The following is a 21,895-nucleotide window of genomic DNA, read 5'->3' as shown; positions in this document are numbered from 1 at the left end:
GGAGCAGAGGTTGGGGGAATGGTGGAGAGAGAATCTGAAGTAGACTGCTTTGAACACAGAGCCTGACACGGGGCTCAATCCCATGACCAGGAAATCATGACCTGAACCAAACCCAAGAGTCAGAAGCTCGACTGACTGAGCCACCCAGGCACCCTGATCCATGTGCTTTTTCAAACTGTATTATTTAATCTTTAAATATTTGGGGATTTTACAGCTATCTTTCTGTTATTGAATTCTAGTTTCATTCCAGTGTGAACTAAGAGGATATTTTGCATAATGTTTATTACTTTTAATTTTGTAAGGTGTGTTTTATGACCCATGAATGTGGTCCACCTTGGTAGATGGTTCATGTGAGCTTGAGAAGAATGTGTATTCTACTGTTGTTGGATAAAATATTCTATAGAAGTCAATGAGATTTGGTTGATGGATGATGCTGTTCAGTTTAATTACATCCTTACTGATTTTCTGTCTTCAGGACCTGTTAATTATTAATAGAGAGGTATAAAAGTTCCAACTATAATAGTAGATTTGTCTGTTTCTCCTTGTAGCTCTAATAGTTTTTGCCTCACATACTTTGGGATACCCTGTTGGATGCATACACATGTTTCCTTGCTCTGAAAGTCTGCTTTGTCTGAAATTAATCTAGCTACTCCCACTTACTTTTGATTAGTGTCAGCATGCTATAACTTTCTCTGTCCCTTTACTTCTAATCTATATGGACTTTTGTATTCTTTTAAATGACCTTATTTATTTATTTATTTGACACAGAGAGACACACAGCGAGGGAGGGAACACAAACAGGGAGAGTGGGAGAGGGAAAAGCAGGTTTCCTGCCAAGCAGGAAGCCAGATGCGGGGTTTGATCCCAGGACACTGGGATCATGACCAAGCCAAAAGCAGATGCTTAATGACTGAGCCACCCAGGCACCCCTCTGTTATGGTGTTTCTGACTTCTCACATTTCCTTTGTTCCTTTCTTAAGAGTTTCCATCTCCTGTTCCATCTAATTTTGAATATTATCCACTTTCCCTAGTAAAGTCCTAATCAGACTACTCACTGTTATTCCAAATTCCCAGTCCGATAATTCCAAAATATTTTCTATAACGGAATCTGGTTGATGCTTGATTTGTGTCTTCAGACTCTGTTTTTTTGCCTTTCAGCCTACCTTTTATTTTTTGTTGAAAGTTGGACATGAGGCACTGGATAAAAGAAACTAAGGTAAATAAGCTTTTAGCATGAGGTTTTATGTTAACCTACCTGGAATTTAGGCTACTTGTACTCTTTGCCGTAGCTGTGATGTCAGAGCTAAAATTTGCTCTAATGTCCTTGTTTATTTCCCTGCCTATTGTTCTGGGCTTTCCTAGATTTAATAGTGTCTGAGGTGTGTAGTTTTCTCACCTGTAATCTCCTGTTATTACACAAGGGCCCTATCGATGTCGTAGTAAATCGTGGCAGGGGTTGGAGGGAGAAGCATTCTATAAATCATGCGATTAGTTCTCAGCCTTTTAGTGAGTCTTTGCCTCTGAGCTGTGACCTTCAAACGTGCTAATTGCATCTGCTCTCCTCCACCTGTATAGATAAGACAAGAAGGCTAGTGGAGTTGGGTATTTCCCTTCTTTCCAGTTCATTAGACTCGGATAAAATGCAAATCAGGGAGGCTCTGGTAAAATCATCTCCCTTGAGGGAAGGCCTTAATTTAGGAGAACAAAGAGCTTTGGGCTTATTTCAGGATACTTTTCCCCTCCTATGCCTGGAGCCGGAAGAAATTTCTCTCCAATCTTCATCCTGAGAACCTCATAAAACTCACACAAAAAAAGTTCTCTCTCAAGCTAGACATACTCCTTGTCCAGCAATACCCTTGCTCCTACCAGGACTCAGAAGTGGTGATTATATTCACCAAGCTTTCCAGATTTCAGAGCAAAGAATATAAGGCAGTTTGCCCTGTGACCTCAATTTTCTAACTGATTCAAGAGGATTCTAACTGATTCATTCCTTCAGCTTTTTTGTGTGTGACAACGGGAGTGACACCTTCTAAGCTCTTTACATGTCAGACCAGAAACCAGAAACTCTTTCCAGTTTTTTTCTGTGCATTGTATGTATAAAAGTTTTATCACAAAATTAACAACATATAGGTCATATGTTTTATAAACTATATTCTAAACTTAACATATCATGGATGTTTTTGTGCCATTAAATATTCCCTTATACTCCATGCTTAGTGTCGTGATTCTAAACCAACGCTGTGGAACCATAATTCATTAACCAATCACCCATTTGGGGGGTATTCGGATTTTGCATTTCCTTTTCTTAAAACAAATTCCATGATAAATACCTGTTAAATAAATTTTTATAAGCAACAGGGGTTATTTTCTTAATATAAATTCTTAGAAGTAGATTGATTAGTCAAAGGTTTTGAATGCATTCAAATTCTTGACCTGTACTGTCAAACAGCCTTCCAGAAAAGCTATACTAATTTACCTTCCCATTTGCAGTAGGTGAGAATGCCCAACACTGGATAATTCAATTGTATAAAACTTTGCCAATTTGGACACTCGGGATGCTTCCATAATGTGGCTACTGTAAGTAACTCTGAAATAAACTAATGGGTGCATGTATCCCTATGAACTAGTGTTGTTATACTATTTGGGTAAATACCCAGTAGTGTGATTACCAGATGGTAGGGTAGTTCTATTTTTAACTTTTTGAGGAACCTCCATATTGTTTTCCACAGTGGCTGCACGAGTTTGCATTCCCAACAACAACACATGAGGGTTCCTTTTTTCCACATCCTTGCCAAGAGTTGTTTCTTGTGTTTTTGATTTTTGCCATTCTGACAAGTATGAGGTGCCATTGTAGTTCTGATTTGTATTTTCTTGATGCCAAGTGATGCTGAGCATTATTTCATGTGTCTGTTGACCATGTGGATGTCTTCTCTGAAGAAATGTCTGTTCATGTCTTCTGCCCACTTTTTAATTAAATTATTTGTTTTTCGGGTATTCAGTTATATCAGTTCTTTATATATTTCGAAAACTAAGCCTTTATCAGATATGTCATTTGCAAATGTCTTCCCCCATTCAGTAGGTTGTCTTTAGTTTTGCTGATTGTTTCCTTCACTGTGCAGAAGATTTTTATTTGGTGTAGGTCCAAGAATTTGGATTTATTTTCAGCCATAACGAAGAATGAAATTTTGCCATTTACAACAACATGTATGGAGCTAGAAAGTGTAATGCTAAGCAAAATAAGTCAATCAGAGAAAGACAATTACCATGTGATTTCACTAATACCTGAAATTTAAGAAACAAAACAATGAGAAAAGGGGGAAAAAAGAGAGAGTGAGTCACACCAAGAAACACTGTTACTATAGAGAAGAAGCTGATGGTCACCAGAGGGGAATGGGTGAAATGGGCGAAGGGGATTAAACGTATCATGATGAGCACTGAGTAATGTACAGAATTGTTGAATCACTATATTACATACCTGAAACTAATACTGTACGTAACTATATTGGAATTATAAATAAAAATTTGATAAAAAAATAAAATAAAACTGCCAATTTGTTAGTGGAAAACAGAACCAGTCTTTTTCTTTATCAGGAAGGTTGAATATATATTCAATTTTAATAAGTATTTTTATTTCCCCACTTGTGATATTCCTATTTTTGATATCATTGTTGTATTAATCTATACTTCTAAGCTCAGAGTAGGTGCTCAAAATCATGTGTTATCTGAAAGAACTCAGAAAATCAAAATTACTTTCCAGGCAGAACTTGTGTGCTTCTCAGCCAAGTCTTAGAAATACAATTTTCTTGGTATAGACACCAGTTAAGACTCTTGATCCACAATAGTCTAGAAGGGAGTAGGAAATATTTTAAATATTTTAACAATCCCAGGATCTTTAACCGATAAGGAATGATCCTAAACTTCCCAAAACAAACATTTAAATGAGGCACCTTTTGTTACTTTCGAAAGGGGAGTGACTGTTTTTCTACGGTAAATTTATAATCTCACTCTCAAATACCTAGGTGATTTGCATTTCACATATATGACTTATCTAGACACTTCAGAAAGAATCTGGGTATATACTTAGAAGCAAATCCATGAAGGGGGCTATTCAAGTGTCATTATTAGGCTAACATAAATAATTCTACTCGTCTAAGTCTGCAGCCACTAAGACATAAATGTAGCTAAGCTAAAAGTTAGTTTGCTGATTTAAATCCACATTAAAAAAATGGAACCTTGTGTATTATGCATTTGACTACAGATTACTGTACTTGCTTGAATTAGCTCCCTCAGACTTTGACATTAAATCTACTTACTTAAAATATGAAGTTGGATGAGCTTTCACTATCAGCTCTGCCGTCTGCATGGTCAGGTGATTTACTTCTTACCAGATGAAAAAAAATGTGATAAGTCCAAGATTAAGACCCCTGAAAGACTAAGGAACCACGAAAATAAGACAAGCTGTCAAAGTGTAGGTTTCAAATGCCTTTACATATTTTTTATACTCACATCCAAATTACTAAAAGGTTTTAACTTGCAAGAAAAGAAACAATATACATTTATGCCACAAGGAGGGTATCATTTACATATTGATATTAAGGAAATTGCCACCTCATTTCTGAAATAACTTAAAGGTAGGTTATTTCACAGGCACTATTATTAAATGGGTCTTTTCGATACAACTGAGCACCCCGTATTCATGAAATCCACACATCTACCAAAAATAACTTGTTTCAGTCAATAGATTCCATTTCCCCCAAAGTCAGTCTCTAAGAGTGTTGTTGGACAGCATATGAAAACTAAACAATCTGGATTTTCCTGCTCTAAATGTGGCTTAAAGTTTAACGTAGCTGGTAAACGTAGAAAGCGACTAGGGCCTAAACAACAGCCAGATGAGAATGGTCATAGCATTCGCAACAATAACAAAACCACCACTAGTATTTGCCAGGCTAGGTTCTAAGGTTTCACATACACGAATTTACTAAATGCCCACAACAGCCACATAAGGTAGGTTCTATTATTAGTCCCATTTTACAGATAAGGAATCTGAGGTAAAGGAAGATTTGGTACCACACCCAAGTTGATGTGACTGGTAAGGCTATAGAGCTGGGATTCAAACCTAAGTACCCTGACTTCAGACCCAAGGGCTGTAACCACTAGAGGATTCTAGCTTTTCCAGCTACACAGTTGCAAGGTACACATCACCTACTTGAAGAAACTGGAAAAGAAAAGGCTTCGCACATTCTTGCCTATTTCTCAAGTTACTCTTCCATAAGACCTTTGAAACAGCTTTGATCACCTTCTAAAGAATCAGGTGTTGTCCACAATAAAGTCAAGTCATAACCTAACAGACTGTATAAAATGGTACATCTGGAAAGCTTCATTCTGCATTTTAGTGCCTATCACTATGATAAAGGCACAAAGTATAAAATAATATCCACCCTTGTTTTGTTTTTTAGCACATAAGAGTGAAATCACATGATGTTTGTCTTTCTCTGTCTGACTTATTTCACTTAGTATAATATCCTCTAATTCCATACACGTTGTTGCAAATGGCAAGATCTCATTCCTTTTTATGGATGAGTAATATTCCACTGTGTATGCTTGTGCATGCAAGCATGTGTGTGTGCGTGCGTGTGTGTATCCCACTTCTTCTTTATCTATACATCTACACTTGGGTTGCTTCCATATCTTGACAATTGTAAATAATGCTGCAATAAACATAAGCATACATATATCTTTTTGAGTTAATGTTATCATTTTCTTTGGATAAATATCCAGTAGCGAAATTACTGAATCATAGGGTAATTCTATTTTTAATTTTTTGAGGAAAATTCATAATTTTTTTGACAGTGGTTATTAAATAAATATGTTATACAACAGAAACAAAACATAGTATGTGAATTATTCTTCAATAATTTTTAAATGGGGATGCCTGGGATGCTCAGTAGGTTAAACGTCTGCCTTCAGCTCAAGTCATGATCCCAGGGTCCTGAGATTGAGTCCTGAATCAGGCTCAGCAGGGAGCCTGCATCTCCCCCTGCCTGTCTCTCTCTCTCTCTCTCTCTCTCTCTCTTCCTCTCTGACAAACAGATAAATAAAAATCTTTATAATGTAATTTTTAAAATGTGTTTACAAGACAAAAAAAAATAGTACCCATGCTGTCAAGGGGTTTAAAATCTAATTGCGAAGCTAGATTAGCCAAGCTGGAAGTTCTTTTTCATTCTCTCTAAACTTAATAATACTCACACAGCATTTCTTCTATATTATGGTACCAGAGTCTGGCAAACTATGCTTCTTGATGAAAATCTTACTCAAACACTAACTTCTGATGGAAACTGCAAACATAATAGTGTATCATCATCTCAACAATATAGGATTTGGCCAATTATGCCCCAGATAGAAATCCACAAACCCCTGGAACTGGAGGCAGACATGGAATGGAACAGTAATGCCACTAGAGTTACTAAACAAAGTTCTACAATTACTGACTCTAATTTTTTTCAAGCACATAACAAAAGTAAACACTATAAACCTTAAGACTCGTTTTACCATGGGAGTCTGGGATTAACACAATTACCACTGATGGCTCGATGAGTACACTGAACAATGATCAATTTTAAGAAACTATGGCAAAGTCAATTTTAGCACGTTTAGAAGTCTTAACTTTTACAAAGTTTTTGGCATTAACCAAAAAGGGAGAATTTAATGAGTTGCACAGCATAATCAACCACACCTAAAGCCCAGTATATCATCTTGGACAAGAAGCATATGTGAGCTGATTTTATTAAAACAACGATGACTCGCCAACTTTTAGAAGATATAGGCAAGAAAAAGTAAGCTTATCACTTGCCAGTAGCTGACAGATACCAGCTGGAGAATGCATGGCTTACCACTAACTAATGCTATCTGTGAGCAGAACTTGCTCCCAAAGTAACTGCAACTGACATTTGAGATGGACATTCAACCTGCATTGTCATAGCTAATTTTCAAATGGTGCATCTGGCCCTAATTAAAAGTGGCGATCCCTGCTACTTTAGGGGCCCCTGTTAACAAAAATAATGATAATTAAAAGTAAACAACGGGAGCACCTGGGTGACTCAGTCCTTGAGTGTCTGCCTTCAGCTCAGGTCAGGATCCCAGTGTCCTGGGATCGAGCCCCGAATCAGGCTCCCTGTTCAGCGGGAAACCTGCTTCTCCTTCTCCCACTCTCCCTGCATTTGTTCCCTCTCTTGTTGTGCCACTCTCTGTCAAATAAATAAATAAAATCTTTAAAAAAAGATAAAAGTAAAGTAAACAACAGAGATATGTGACTATGCCATTGATGTTTTGCCCAATCATTACCATCTAGCACCCAGGACTGGGTCAAAAGGTCAATAACTTAATCGTCAGTCTAAAAGCAAGAAAACATTCTTAGGAACTGTTTTTGATAAGAGCTATTACTGTAGACACATCATCCTGCAAGTATTACAATAATATTTATTTTATTATAACACATACAGTCAGTGAAAAGAGCAATGAATCTTTTCTGTTCATTATATGAGTGGACAAATCAAGTACACAAGTTCCTTTTTAATTATTTTTTAAAAGGCTACTTTAGACTATAATAAAGCAGAGGGGGAAAAAAAAGCATAAATACTTCAGTCGTTTATCAAACTTGAAGCCAAGTGCAGAAAGGGCAAAACAAGATATAGTAGTTACACATGAAAAAGTGTCCTATTTCTCTGGCAATTGAAGTCTCTATCAGATTTCCTCCGGGCTTTAAGACTTCACTTCCAGGTTAGGGAAGCCAGGAAAAAGCCAAAGTCTCCATCTCGCATATTCAGCTTATTACTGTGCATCTGGGGTTAGTTACCTTATTCCTACTTAGATCATTTGCCCCAAATTAACTCAGATTCATATATATTGAGCAGCCTCTACCATCATGGCCTTTTCACTACCTGAGCCTTGGTGGCTATTTCCATTTTCTACTAGCAGGTGGGCAAACACAATGAGAAGAAAAGAGTCCATATTTCAAAGCATTTTGACAGTGAGTAAAGCCACACCACTGACTCAGAGAAGAACTGGAGAAATCTCAATTTATTGTGCTTTTCTAGCCCCCCACTAGCACAGGTAACTGGTAGTTGGTGGTATTCTCATCAGTCCTTACTATGAGGCCACATGGAGATCCTGTCACAGAAAGGCTGCTTGGCTGGTGAGACCTGACCTGAGTATTTTTCTGGCTAAAATCATCTCTTGTCATCTGGCACAGGACTTTGGGTAAAAATCAAAGCTTTTGTTTGAACAAACAAGTTGTTCTTCCTATCAGCACCTCGGCAGCACAAGTCTCTGCTAAAGGAGTTTTGCTTTCCATTTGGTCAAGAGCTCAAGATGTGGGGCGCCTGGGTGGCTCAGTGGGTTAAGCCTCTGCCTTTGGCTCAGGTCATGATCCCAGAGTCCTGGGTTCAAACCCCACACTGGGCTCTCTGCTCAGCGGGGAGCCTGTTTCCCCCTCTCTCTCTGCCTGCCTCTCTGCCTGCTTGTGATCTTTGTCTGTCAAATAAATAAATAAAATCTTAAAAAAAAGAGCTCAAGATGTGCTCTTGAGCTTTTTTCACAGTGAGATCACCTTTGCATGCCCTGCGACAGATAAATATATATAAAAAAAATCCAGCTTTCACTTCAAACAACATGGGATCTATCACCATTGCAGGTGCATTTTCAAGAATCTATTGTGAACTGACACAATAAACTAAACTGGTTATGAGGCAGGGCTTCATTTTTGTGAAATAATGTATATGTATGATACTACATATTCATAGCCGAGCATGGGGAAAAAAAAAAAAGCACTAGGGAGCAAGAGCAGGAGGAAGGGCAGAGCTAGAGAGACAGAAACAGAGAGAGAGAGAAGCATGTCCCCGCTGAGCAGGGAGCCGGATGCGGGACTCAATCCCAGGACCCTGGGATCATGACCTGAGCGGAAGGCAGATGCTTAACCCACTGAGCCACCCAGGTGTCCCCATTTTCTTTATATTTTATGTGTCTTCTGAATGTTTAAATGAGCATCTATTTTATTTTATTATTATTTTTTGGAGGCACCTTAGCTTTTTATTTTGGCATCTATTTTAAAATCAGAAAAAAAAACATGTTAATGTAAATTAGATTGTACTGACGATCTAATCTACGTCTAGACCATCCGAAGTCAAAAGGAACTAGACCACACTGCCTTCACACTTACAGAAAGACTTTTATTGAGTCATACTTTATTACTTGCGCTCTTCTTTTACAGAGTCAATAAAGAAAGGCTATTCTTCTTTCTTCTCTGAAACCCAGGTTACAGATGGTATCCTTGTATGCCACCCAAATGTGCCTTATTCAAGCATCCCATGATCAATACTGACCAAATGGGCAGGAGGTAAGAATGATATCTGTAAATGAAACTGGAATTTTCTCTTGCCAGCCTCTCCAGACTCCCTCTTTTTATTTTTTCAGAAGCACAAGCCAAATTCGGAGGGGGAATGCTGCAGTGCACCAAAGCAGGTTTTCAAAACATCTCTGCTTCCTACTTTCTTCAGAGGTGCTCTATTTCATTTCATCTTTAAAAATGTTAGCTTGCAGCTATTCTTTCTTATATAGCCTGTACCTAATCTTTTTTTAGAAGAAGCCAGGCTATAAATCTTAAAGGAATAACACTCTTTTCAGTGACCTTGGGACAGTGATAAAAGTCCAGGTGTGCTCCAAGGTCCCCAAGCCAGAACCTCGTTTTCCTTCGTCCCGCCTACTCTGGCATCCTTCACTTTGCCGTCCAGTGAGCAAGAATTCTCAGCTGATATAGAGAGAATCCTTCATTCAGAGAGCATGAATGACTCAACCGATACCACATAGCAAGCAACAGAACTGACCAGAAACCAGGTCTCATGCCTTAAAGCACAGTCCTCTTTCCATTAGACTCTGAGGACATTCCAATCCTACTGAGAAGTCAGGGAAATCTAAGAAGCATGGACACAGAGGCACATATTTTTAACCTTCCTCACAAATTTCCTTTGGCTTAGCTTCTTCAGGTTCTTGAATAACGTTCATGCTAGTCCCTTTTAACTCCCCAGTAGTATACCGCCTCTCCTAGGAATTCTGGTTACAAAGTTCTTTATTCATTCACTTGGATCATCCCTTATGTGGTAAGTGGCTGCCCTAAGCAAAGGAATGGGCTTAGGGCCCATTCAAGAGCATGAACTTGCTTCCCTTAGAGAACTGCTAGAAGCAAACTAGTGTCATGAACAGAACACTGAATTTGAGGACCTGGGGTTTGGATCTAAGCTGACTCCAGAGCCTCCACTCCCAACCCCACATAAAAAAAAAATCATTAAGATTGACTTTGTGGGGCACCTGGGTGGCTAGTGGGTTAAATGTCTGCTTTAGCTCAGGTCATGATCTCAGGGTCCTGGGATTGAGTCCTGTATCCGGTTCCCCATTCAGCAGAGAGCCTGCTTCTCCCTCTCCCTCTGCTGCTCTCCCCGCTCATACTCTCTCTCAAATAAATAAAATCTTTTTAAAAAAGAAGAATGTACTTTACAAAACATAAAGGTATCCAAAGTTGAGGTGTTCTCCCTTTCATCTACTTCCACCTACAAGAGCCTCTAAGACGTAAAGCAATCTATTCTTTTTTTTTAAAGATTTTATTTATTTATTTGACAGAGAGAGATCACAAGTAGGCAGAGAGGCAGGCAGAGAGAGAGAGGAGGAAGCAGGCTCCCTGCTAAGCAGAGAGCCCGATGTGGGACTCGATCCCCAGACCCTGAGATCATGACCTGAACCGAAGGCAGCGGCTTAACCCACTGAGCCACCCAGGCACCCTAAAGCAATCTATTCTTTTGTTTGCAATTCTTTCTGCCATCCAATAATCACCTCAAATGTCCAAGCAAGAAGCTAGAAGAGGAAAACTCAAGCCTGTCTGGTTTGTTTGCGTGACAGAAGCTCAGTGTAGGCTCCGTAACAGGTTTGTTTTCAGCCAGATATTGGAAGCTTTTCTCCTGAAGAGAAAAAAATGAGTGAGATTCTAGTCTCCTGGAAGATCCAGCTAACACGTTGTCCAGCAGGAACGGATTCCACGAAATACATGAACAATCCCTCTCCCCAGAACCTTTTCCAGACCTGGCCCAGCCTGGTCCTTTAGAAATACATAACTGAATATTGCTCACAACTCACTTGTTCCACCTCACTTTAATCCATCGTTCATTAACCACGTTAGAACTGCCAAAAGAGGCAAACTCTTCAGTGTGCCTGTCCCATATTTGCATGAATTATCATGCACTGAATGTTACGCTCCTTTGAACTTCAAAAGAGCTTCCTGGCCTCTTTGACTACAACTTCAACAACAAAGCATAATGGAGTTCCTGAAAGAATCCCCCTCCTCCCCAACCCCCCAGCTGCCTCCGCTTCGGACTTCAAACCTTGTTGCTTCTGGACAGTAACAGACTTTTCTATAAGCCACACATGGCTCTGTCATCCATTGTAATGTGCCATCAGGACTCCCTAGGTTCCAGAAGCCCACCTGTCTCCTGGGAGAGCAACATAACTAACAGCTAACTGGCTACTAGCAAGTGGCAGCCTTTCCTTTCCTTGTGAAAACAGCCTTCTGCAAATATGGCCCTTTCTCCAGACCTCTGCATATACCACACCAACTGATTGAGCCTCTTTGACCAAATGGCACGCCCACCTCCTTCTACCCTGACGCCCAAGACAGGAGAGCGAACAGACTGCAGTGTGTGCATTGATAGAGGAGCTTCTACTGAAATCAACCCATAATGGGTCAAAACCCTTGTGTAAAATGGCATCAGACAGCAAGGAGAGACATGACAGTGTATTACCTTTACACTTCTAGGTTTCCTGGAGTTTTCCCAGATTTTTATCCCCGTCATAAAAGTCATACTAGCCAAATGTGGAAACTCCAGAATAAACAAGCACAGAGATGAGCAAAAAGAAGTCATGAGCCTATCACCCACAGATAAAAAAAAAATTAGCTCCCCAATGAACACTATTCATGACTATAAATTTTAGATGGAGAACACTATTCATGACTATAAATTTTAGATGGAATAGAGAACTCTGGGTAAAACCCCACATTATGGAAGCAGTAGAAAAAAATATTACAGAGTGAGTGGTAAGGACCTCCCTGGGAAGAAGAAATTTCGGAGCCATAAGGGAAATAAATAACTGATCTGACGACACCAACACTTAAAACCTCCCCATGGGCAAATCCATCTTAAAGTTTAAAGCAAAGCGCAGATGGGAAAAATAGTATTTTAAATACAAAAGTTCGCCATCAAGTTTCGATATAACAAAATGTTCATAAGTAAGTTCTTACCGACCACAAAGACAAGCAACCTAACTGCAAAATGGGCCAGTCACTGAAGAAATTCAATTGGATCAAAACGAATTGCAAAGATATGCCAGTAGTAGGAAAATACCACAGCAAAGCTGTAGCATGATTTCCCCCCATTAAATGGGCCACAAGATAAAAGATTAATTATACTTTTAGTAAAGGAGGTTGAGAAGGACCCTCAGACAGTGGAAGTATAAATGGATGCAACACATTCTGGAGGATAATTTGACAGTGCTCACCAAGGTGAAAACCCAACATCCACTCTGACCAAATGATTCCTCAAAAATACTTGCCTAATTGCCCAAAAGGTATTCGTCAACACCTTATTTTTAATAGCAAAAACTGGAAACAACCTCAATATAAATAACTAGCGACCGGTTAATTAAGTCATGGCACACTTATACGATGGGAAACTATACAGGCATGAGAAAGAATATGGCACAGTTATACAGCAGGGCTGTGACATGAAGGAGGCCCCAGACACATATCTGAATAAAAGTTATAGAAAATACATGTCGTACCCCATCTTCGTAAAAGAAAAAAAAAATACGTGTGTTTTTGGACACAGAGAAAAGAGTTTAGAAGATCACATAGCAAACTATTAGTAATGGCTACTGCCCCTGGGAAGGGGATGGGTAGCTGAGGGACGAACTTTCTTTATAAAGCCCAGATACTTTCAGATCATTTTGGACCACGAGTATAATAAATTTTAAAATTTAAGAAAATTAAAAAGGACTTAATTAAGCATTTCATGGGGCTCTCAAACTTATGATATGCACTGTTTTTAAAGGTAGCATAAGAGTATGTTACATACATCGTTTATGTAACCAACCCCAAGTGGACGGGCATTTCTACTGCTTCTGACTTCTCCCTATTAGAGCTGCAGTATACATCTCCGTGCATACCTTGTATGTATGCATGTGTGTGTGTGCATCTGTATGTATCAAGGCAACATACAGAGGGCATATGCTTTGAGATTTCCCCTTGAGTGGAAATAACTTAGCACACGTCCTCAAGACAGTTAGCTTGGGCATGGCCACACGGAATGACCCTGAACCGCTCATTCGGGGAACAACCATACCCTTAGCCTCATCATCTGACTATATCCCAGAAACACTAGAAGAGAACTGGGGGGGTCTAGGCCATCTACTATATAATCATTTTGACACCAACAGAATATTAAAAGGGCTTGGGACAAATTCATGGGCAGGAGGGGCCTATAAATATTTTTGAAGTCCTATTTTTCTTTGGTTTGTCAATTAAGCTCAAGATTGCGTGGACAGTAATCTTCCAGTCTTCATACCTATGGAAGACTTCCCAGAAGAGATGGTCTTCCAAGAGTTGCAAGCTTTCCCTTATCAAGCCATCAGTAACAGTTTCTTCCTAAGAGATCTTGGGCCCAGCTGGGTTGTAACCGGAGCTGAGGATGAATGGACAACTTTCCTATCACAGCCACTCAAAGGAGAGTTTTCTGGCAGAAGGAGGTCATTTGAGGGAAACAGGAGAGAGAGAGAGAGACTGATTCAGAGTTTCCTTGCTGAAACCTGGGCCCTGCTAGACATTAGACTTCTTCTCATGTCCCCATCAAGCTAGATATCACCACAGGTCACTTGTGCTCAGAAGCCTAATCAAAAGCACCCTTTCTCCCGGGAAGAAGACAGAGAGTACTATGAAAAGCACAGGGGGACAGAAACACACGTCATGGTGGAATGGATTTGGCACCGTTCTCCCTGTCAGCAAGCCTCACGCCGGCTATAGTCGACTTCCGCTGATCAAGGAGATAAATGTTTCCGTGATGTGCTTCAGATGCTGCTGCAGCTCCTACCAAGAAGATTTTCACAGTTCCTCCTCATGAATAAGTTCAGTGGAGCAGAGAATGCCCTTCTTGGCCTGTCTCCATTTTGTGCTTCTTTTGATGCAGCCAAAGAGGGGAACCCGAGCAATGGCTTTTCCTTCCAATTCAGAGTAAGCGTGCATCCCAGAGAGGCCTACAAGTGGCCCCAAGAAGGTGAGGCTCGTACTTTCAGCAGAAAGCTCCTAACAAGAGCAGCGATGTCAACAGTTACACATCAATCTCCCAAACGTGGGTAATTATACCCCCTTCCTGTCACTCGGCTTTCTCCAATGTGTTAGTCCATCACACGGATCGCTGACTTTCTAGAAATATTCCCTGGCTTTGCGGGGACGTTCTTTCAATAAACAGCATCCAATTTGCTCACGGTCCCTGGAATCTCAATTTCCTCAAAGGATTTTTCATCTGAATCCAGTTCATGTGAAGGTTTTTTCCTTCTTCGTTTTGTGGCATAAGGGAATAGGCAGAGCCTGCCTTACTTTTTCTTTTTCTTTTTTTTTTTTCTTTTCTGTGTTATTCTTTTTCATAAACTGAAAACCTCTGCTGAAGAGTCTGAAATTTGGGAAAAAATCCAGCTCATCTGTCAGATATTTCTAGAGTTACGTAAAATGGAATGAGATTTGTACAGTTTAGAACAGGAAAAGGAAAATAGGCTAATGTGTCATGTGTTCTAGGAGATGAAAACTATATGAAAATCAGAAAAACAACCCTAAATTTAGTTGGCCCGATGCAGAGCTCCCATTCTTTTATCAACTCATGCATAAGTCAGTAACATTCACTTTCTTCTCTTAGAATAACTGTATGGCCACATTTGGACTAAATCACAATCCCTACAGATTATAAGCACATTTTCAAAGAAATTACAAGAAAGTATCATGTTTTTTAATCTCAAGACACTTACGTTTTACTTGCTCTGTTTTGCTTCCTTCTAGGAAAAGAAAGAACAGCAACAAGGAGAAGATATATTTCACACCTCCCATTTTCCACTTCTTTCTCATCTTCGCCACTGCAAAAGGCCACTCAAAACTTTCAGGGCCTGGTGTATTGAAGCTGCTGAGAAGAAAGCAGAAAAAAAAAGACATAGGTTCTCAGAAACTGATGGAGATCACCCATGCCTAAACTTTTGACTCACCAGGGGGGAAAAATGCTGGAGAATTTATGGTAAGTGTAGGCACTGTTTTCCTGTGTGAGAAAGAGCACTTGCCTCTCCTGTCTTGCAAAGATTGCGGTGGCGGGGGGGTGGGTGGGAATTCAAGCAGATGAGCATGCATTCCTATCCAATGCTAAGGCCAAAATTCTTATAGACATATCATAGGAAAATAAAAAATTTTGAAATCATCCTTTCTAACAGAATTAGAGTTGATTTCTCAAGAGATTTTTCTTCAGGAGAAAAGGGAAATGGGTTTGCAAAATGGGTCCTTTGACAACAAAGATAAAAATAATAGGCATGGGACCCAAACAATTTCTTTCTTTCTTTTTTAAAGATTTTACTTATTTATTTGACAGACAGAGATCACAAGGAGGCAGAGAGGCAGGCAGAGACAGAGGAGGAAGCAGGCTCCCCGCCGAGCAGAGAGGCTCAATCCCAGGACCCTGAGATCATGACCTGAGCCAAAGGCGGAGGCTTTAACCCACTGAGCCACCCAGGCGCCCCCAAACAATTTCTGAAATGCAAGTTAACTCATCTTAGCTTCAAGACTACTGCTACTATTAATCCTTCAGGGAGGAGGGGTAAATCAGTCAATGTTTCTCCTGCATCTTCTAAGAGATCTATAAAGATCTACAGTTCAGTTACTTTTGTTGGAAAACATGGATGTAATTAGCAAATGGATACAATTAAACACCTTGAAGGGTCAGACATATTGCTCTCACATGAAGTCCACTGCAAAACATAAGGGACATTAGGCCAATTTATATAGACAATGTGTTCGCACTGCACCACCATGCAGAAGACCATCAAAGCAACTACAATTCTTTAAAGTGTGAGACTTGCATTTCTTGTCTAAGGAGTGGAAATCTTAAGCTGTTTGAGCCTTAGAACACAGAAGGTTTGCTATCGCTCAGGACCAGCCGCAGGTCATTTCCATAGACTTTAGAATTTGTAAAACCCATCCAGTGGATGGCTAGAAAACATTTAAATGTTCAAGACACTTCAAATTTCAATCTAGGGTTAACCCCAAATGGGAACTGAGCACATTGATGGTTTCTGAAGGGCCAACCTAAATATTGAGTATAAAGAGCTGCCAAAAAGGCAAGATGATCCTTCCTGCTCCTTAAACAAGGGCCAAATTTCATAGGACACGTTCCTAGCCTCCTGAAAGCATCGTTCTGACATCTTGGTCCCCGCTGTAAGCTTGTGGTCCAGCTTTAATCGCTCAGCACGTCTCTGTCCTCTGAGAGCTACCAGGTCCCCCTGAAGCAAACCAACAGAGCTACTCACCCCAGCGAGGTTCTATCTGAGCCTACTTTAATAAGCTTATCCCCCAAGCCTTCGAGTGAGAAAGACTTTCTAACTGCTGAAATCCAATTTATCACAATCACAAACGGATCTCAGGGGGTATTTTTTGAAACCACAGTTTTCGGGTCTCCCCATGCAAGAACCAACAGGGCTGTTTTTCTTGTACAATGGTTGGGCGATTCGGTGAACAGTAGCAATGCTTCATAACTCAAGCTGGCAAGAAAACGGCTCTCAGAATTTTTTTGCTTTTCTTGGGTCCCAACTGATGTTATGAGCAAATAGAAAAGTTGGTGACGAGAGAGCAATTAATCTCTTTTGGCGTTTCTGTCGTCTGCGTGGCCTCCCAGGCTGTGATGGAGAACATCAGAAAATGAATCGCTTTACAAATATTCACTTTTGATTTACAAGATCTGAAGTCCTGTCTTTGTATTCTGTGCAGAAATATAAACTGAGAAGAATTCCCTCCCCAGGACTCCTCCCCGTTCAATGTCGCCTGATCCCTGTAACTTTTTCTTTTGGGGGAGGGAGGTGGTTTCAAAGCATTTGTTCCGACGGCATCAAAAAACCTAAGCAAGCATTGCTCAGCAAACATGCCGACTCTTATACTTGCAAAGAGCCAAACTGTCCTTAATTTTTCAAATTATACTTTGACCCAGTTAACTGGAGTTATTTCTGCATTAACTCTCTGCTTCACTCAGGCTGTTGTGCTATTGAACTTGCACTGACTCTCTTACAGGTTACTTAGAAAAGTAGCCCACAGACATGTTTTGGGGGATCTAGCCCCCACCCAAGAAAGCAAGTAAGAACACAAAATCCTGCAACTAACACTGGGAGGGAGCCGGGGGGCCTTACAGAAGAACAAGAAACATGTCAGAACCTAAAGAAGTATATCCATTAAGGAACCTCTATGAAACAAGCATTCACAGAGTTCATTTGCAGCAAGCAAAGGGACTGAAGTCTCCTTGCCCGGCTGGAATCACAAGGTAATCTGGGCCATCAAGTGTCAGAAGTCCGGACCTTCTCAGAAGAGGTCTCCTGGGTAGAAGAGAACCAAAGAGACATTCCCAAAGGCTGGCTAAGGGATGAGCACGGCAGCCAGTTCTTCACTGCCCACAATGTCTCTTTAATCCTCCCAAGAGGCTTGACTGCCCTTGTAAACTCACATTTGCTGTCTTCTGTGGGTCAGCCCCTGGGGTAGTGATTCTCTCTGGGCCAAACAACAAGAAGACACTGGGGTCTCAGGCACACGCCCATCCACTGAGATCCACTCCCCACTCCACCACCCAACAAGAAAAGCTCAGTTCACTGGTGGTGGGTGGCTACTGAGAAAATGGCAGTTCTAGCCAGGGGTGTCTCTAATCAGAGTCAGTGCTTTCACTGCCGCTTATGAGTGACAAACAATGCCTTACATTTGGCTTACAAAACACCTTGCTAGCCATCATTTCGTTTTATTCCCCACAACTCCACCTTCAAAACGGGCACCCTGGAGCCTCGAGAACTCAACTGCCCATTCTCATAGTGGCAGGGCCAGCTCGGAGGGTCTGAAAGGCAGGCTTTCCAGGCCCTAAGCTCTGGCAGTACGGTGCTGCTTCCTGAGTCCAGCATCACAAGCTCTGACCCCAGTGGTCTGGGCTGGAAAATGAGACAGATGTCCAGAGGGTAGAGGAGCCTCTTGCCTTGGCTACCCTGTTTCATTAACTTAGCACAGATTAATCACCCGCAGGTCCAGGGCACTTCAGCAAGCGAGAAATAAAAGCCTCTCGGGACACAGGCAGTAACTAAGGGGACTGCAGAAGCTAGCCAAGTGGCCTCCCCCGGGCGCTAGAGCCTGGAGATAAGCAAGCCCAGCAGGGAGTGGCAAGTGGTGAGTTCAAATCCAAGGTCCCTAACCTGCCCGGGTAGGGCGCCTGGCAGCCCACCTCCAACCTGGCCCCTGGCAGCTGGACCCGAGAGCAGCGAGTTGGGGTGGCAGGTCTGGGGAGAGCGGGGCGCGCGGGGGGGGGGCGGCGTTCAGGGGCGGCTGGAGCCAACAGAAGACACCCCACCTGTGCAAAAGCTGGAAAGGAAGGTAGGGGGATCGGACATCAGGCACTGCTCACTGACCTGGCCACTGGCCCGCTCCGTCTTCCACGCGTGCACGCGCTCCAAGCTCCCCGGGGCGCTCCTCCGAGGTCTGGGGCTCGCAGGTTGTGGCGAGAGCTAGAGTGCGCGCGAGGGGGGGAGGGAGGACTCAAAAGTGGGTGGGAGGAAAAACATCACCGCCCTCACACCACGAGGGAGCAGTGGCTCGCTAAGCTCCCGGGGGCAGAGCTTAGGCGCGGGCGCGGCGGCCCGGGGCCACCTGCCCGCCCGCTGCCCGCCGCCCGCCGTCCGCTCCCCACTTGGCCGGAGAGGCCAGCCGCCCGGCGCAGGCGGGAAGTCCGCGGGCACGCAGCAGCCGCCAGCCCGCAGCCCGGTCTCCGCACCGGCACAGCGGCTTTCCTCCTGCTCTGCGGACCCCAAAGTTAAGAAATCCGGAGAAAGTGTGAGGCTCAGCCGGCGACTTTCCCATCACGCAGCGCCCCCACTGCACCCCCCTCCTCTGGCTAAGCCGGCGTTGGGGTCTTAAAGGGACCGCACCTCTCCTCCAGCCCCTCCTCCTCCTCAGCGCTGGAATGCACCTAGGAGCTCCCCATCCCTCGGGCGGGCGCTGGAGACCCTGGCTACCCTCTGACCTCCCTGTCTGGAAGCCCGCAACCCTTTTCCTCCTGCGCAGGGCCCCTCTGAGTGCACCTGGTCCGGTCCTGAGCCGCTGCGCTGAACGCAGGAGGAGCTGGTCTCTAAAACTATGCCCCAGCAAGCTGCTTATAATTTCGGGGACGTTTCCCAAATCTACACCGGGGCTAGAAAAGTGGCAAAGTGTTGGTGTCCTTACACGCGGGGGGTTGGGGGGGACATGGGTGTCTGTATGAAGGGAGAAGGGGTGATTTAGAAATCTGCTTCCTCCCTGTGCCCCCATGAAAAGGGTATTTACCTTGAAGGGTCTTGAAGAAAACTTGGAGTGCCCCACCACAGACGCCACTGTTCTAGCAGTCTCTGGGATTCTGAGTTGGGCCAGGAACTCAGGCTTAAAATCACAATAGCACTGCGGCTAGTGCAAAGGTGTTTATTCGATGGACAGCAGTTACAAAGAATTCTCAGAATCCTCTAAGAGCCCCAAAGTGCTGCCTTGGCAGACAGTACCCATTTATATTTTAAGCCCGTAAATTTGGAGGAGAGCTACAGGGATTTTTTTTTTTTAAAAAAAAACATGGAACTGGACCATATTGATATTACTAACATCTATATATCCTTATGGCTTGCAGAGTACTTTTGTATACTTCATCATTACTTTTTAACCCCTTACTACCAACTTTGAACTATCTGTGGCCTCAAGTGTCAAAGAGTCAGTAGGGATCTTCTGGATCATGGAGCTCAACATCTTCATGTCACAGAAGAGGAAATGGATAGGGTGGAGGGAAGTGATATGTCCAAGGTAATGCAGCTAGTAAATGACAGATTTGAGATTCCATGTCAGGTTTCCTGACTTTCGACCCACTACTCTCTGATTGTTAACCTCCAGCCTAGAGAAGAGGAAATGGATGCTCAGGGAAATTGTAGCTTGCCCCAAAATCATATATCAGGAAAGTAAAACCAGAAAAATTGTCCCTGGAAATTACCTCCTTTTTCTTTCTTCAGAAGTGTTAATATCATCCAACCAACCCTGCATTTGCTGGAGATGTTTATTTCACTGTTAACAAAGGGAAAAGGGCCCTTTCTAAAGTGTTGCCTTCAGGGTCCAAAATGTCTAGCTCCATCCCGCTGTTTGGGTAGCCATACATTGCCACATGCATTCAATTTGTGCCATAGTATATTAGTTTGAACTTGCTGATTTGTTGCCTTATAACTGTTCTCATGCCATTTAATGTGCTGGTGTTTTGTCTCAGGAGACTGAGTTCTTCAAGGCAAGGACTGGTTGTTCAATTTCCTTTGTAGCTGTGTTCCCCAACTCCCATCATCAATGCCAACATGCCTAGAGAGTATATATTCAGGAAAATGGGTTTCAGGAACAACAAACATGGATCCTAACATGGAAAATCAGTAGACTCGCTGAAATTTACAACTTGTCTGTTTGGCTACAACTACTCACTCCCTGTGCTTGATGTAGTATTCTGATTACAGTGTAATAAACCATCCCAAAACCTAGTGGCTTAAAAACTTAAAACAATTTTCTTTAAAAGCTTAAAACAACTTATTGCGATCAAATGGCTCTTTTCAACTGGGCAGTTTTTGCTCAGGATCTCTTCTATGCTTAGAAACTATATAAGAAAACTGCCAGAATTTTCTGAAAGGTTCTTCATTCGCGTAAATGCTGGTGGTCCTTGTATTAGTTGGTCTTGATTTCTGAATTGCAAACTCCAATTTGGGTGAGTCAAACCTAGACTTCCTATCAGGTCTTATTTAAACTAAACCAAGGATTATTTCCATGCCTTATTTTTTCCTATTAAGTGGGGATTAGAGCACAGAGCATGTCATACTCCCTTCTTAAACTTTTTTATTTGAAGGTAATTGTAGATTTACAATCTTAATAATTTGGAGGGATCCCAAATACCCTTCACCCCCCTCAATGGTAACATCACACATAGCTGTAGTACAATACCTAGACAACCCATCCACCTTATTCCAATTTTATCAGTTTTACACCACCCATTTGCCTGTGTGTATATTTCTATGAAATTTTATCATGTGTTGGTTCATGTGGCCACTGTCACAGTCAGAATACTAAATAATGCCAGCACCATAAAGATTCCCAGTATTCCTCTTTTCTGTCCCTCCTAGTTTCTCTCCCCATCTACTCACGGGCAACCTCTAAGCTGTTCTCCATCTCTGTAATCTTGTATTTATGAGTATGAGAAATCCAGTTTCCCTGCATTCTTGTCAACATTTATTGTTGCCATTATTTTTTAATTTTAGCCTTTCCAATAGGTTTATAGAGATATCTCATTGTGGTTGCATTTCACATTGTCCTGATATCTAATGGTATCTCTCGTTTTTTCATTTATTTATTTGACATTTATGTATCCTCTTCAGGGAATTGTCTTTTTGTTGCATTTTACACATTTTTCATTGGAATGTTCTCTCACAATTGAATTTTGAAAGTTCTTTATATATTCTAGATACTAGTTCTTTCTTGCATACATGATGTGAAACT

General features: G+C 41.8%; 1 protein-coding gene across 5 annotated transcripts in view; it reads right to left on the bottom strand.

Annotated features, from left to right (window-relative positions):
- CHRDL1 (chordin like 1) overlaps positions 1–19,221 on the bottom strand; it is a 120,949-nt gene extending 101,728 nt beyond the window's left edge. For 2 of the 5 annotated variants that reach the window (XM_004769063.3, XM_045068298.1), the window contains exons 1-2: positions 18,769–19,220; positions 15,109–15,257 (exon numbers count right to left, since the gene is read on the bottom strand). In XM_004769063.3, the coding sequence (XP_004769120.1) occupies positions 15,109–15,205 (97 nt within the window). In that variant the 5' untranslated portion in view covers positions 15,206–15,257; positions 18,769–19,220. Of the gene's footprint in view, positions 1–15,108; positions 15,261–18,768 lie in introns of all 5 variants that reach the window. The other 3 variants (XM_045068297.1, XM_004769062.3, XM_045068296.1) reach the window with 3 other exon arrangements.
- Positions 19,222–21,895: the final 2,674 nt, after the last annotated feature.

Source organism: Mustela putorius, unplaced genomic scaffold (genome assembly GCF_011764305.1).
Source record: "Mustela putorius furo isolate JIRA1106 unplaced genomic scaffold, ASM1176430v1.1 tig00003901_pilon_pilon_pilon, whole genome shotgun sequence".
NCBI lineage: Eukaryota > Metazoa > Chordata > Mammalia > Carnivora > Mustelidae > Mustela > Mustela putorius.
The sequence above is the reverse complement of the archived record's forward strand: the minus strand, read 5'-3'. Positions and strand labels throughout refer to the sequence as shown.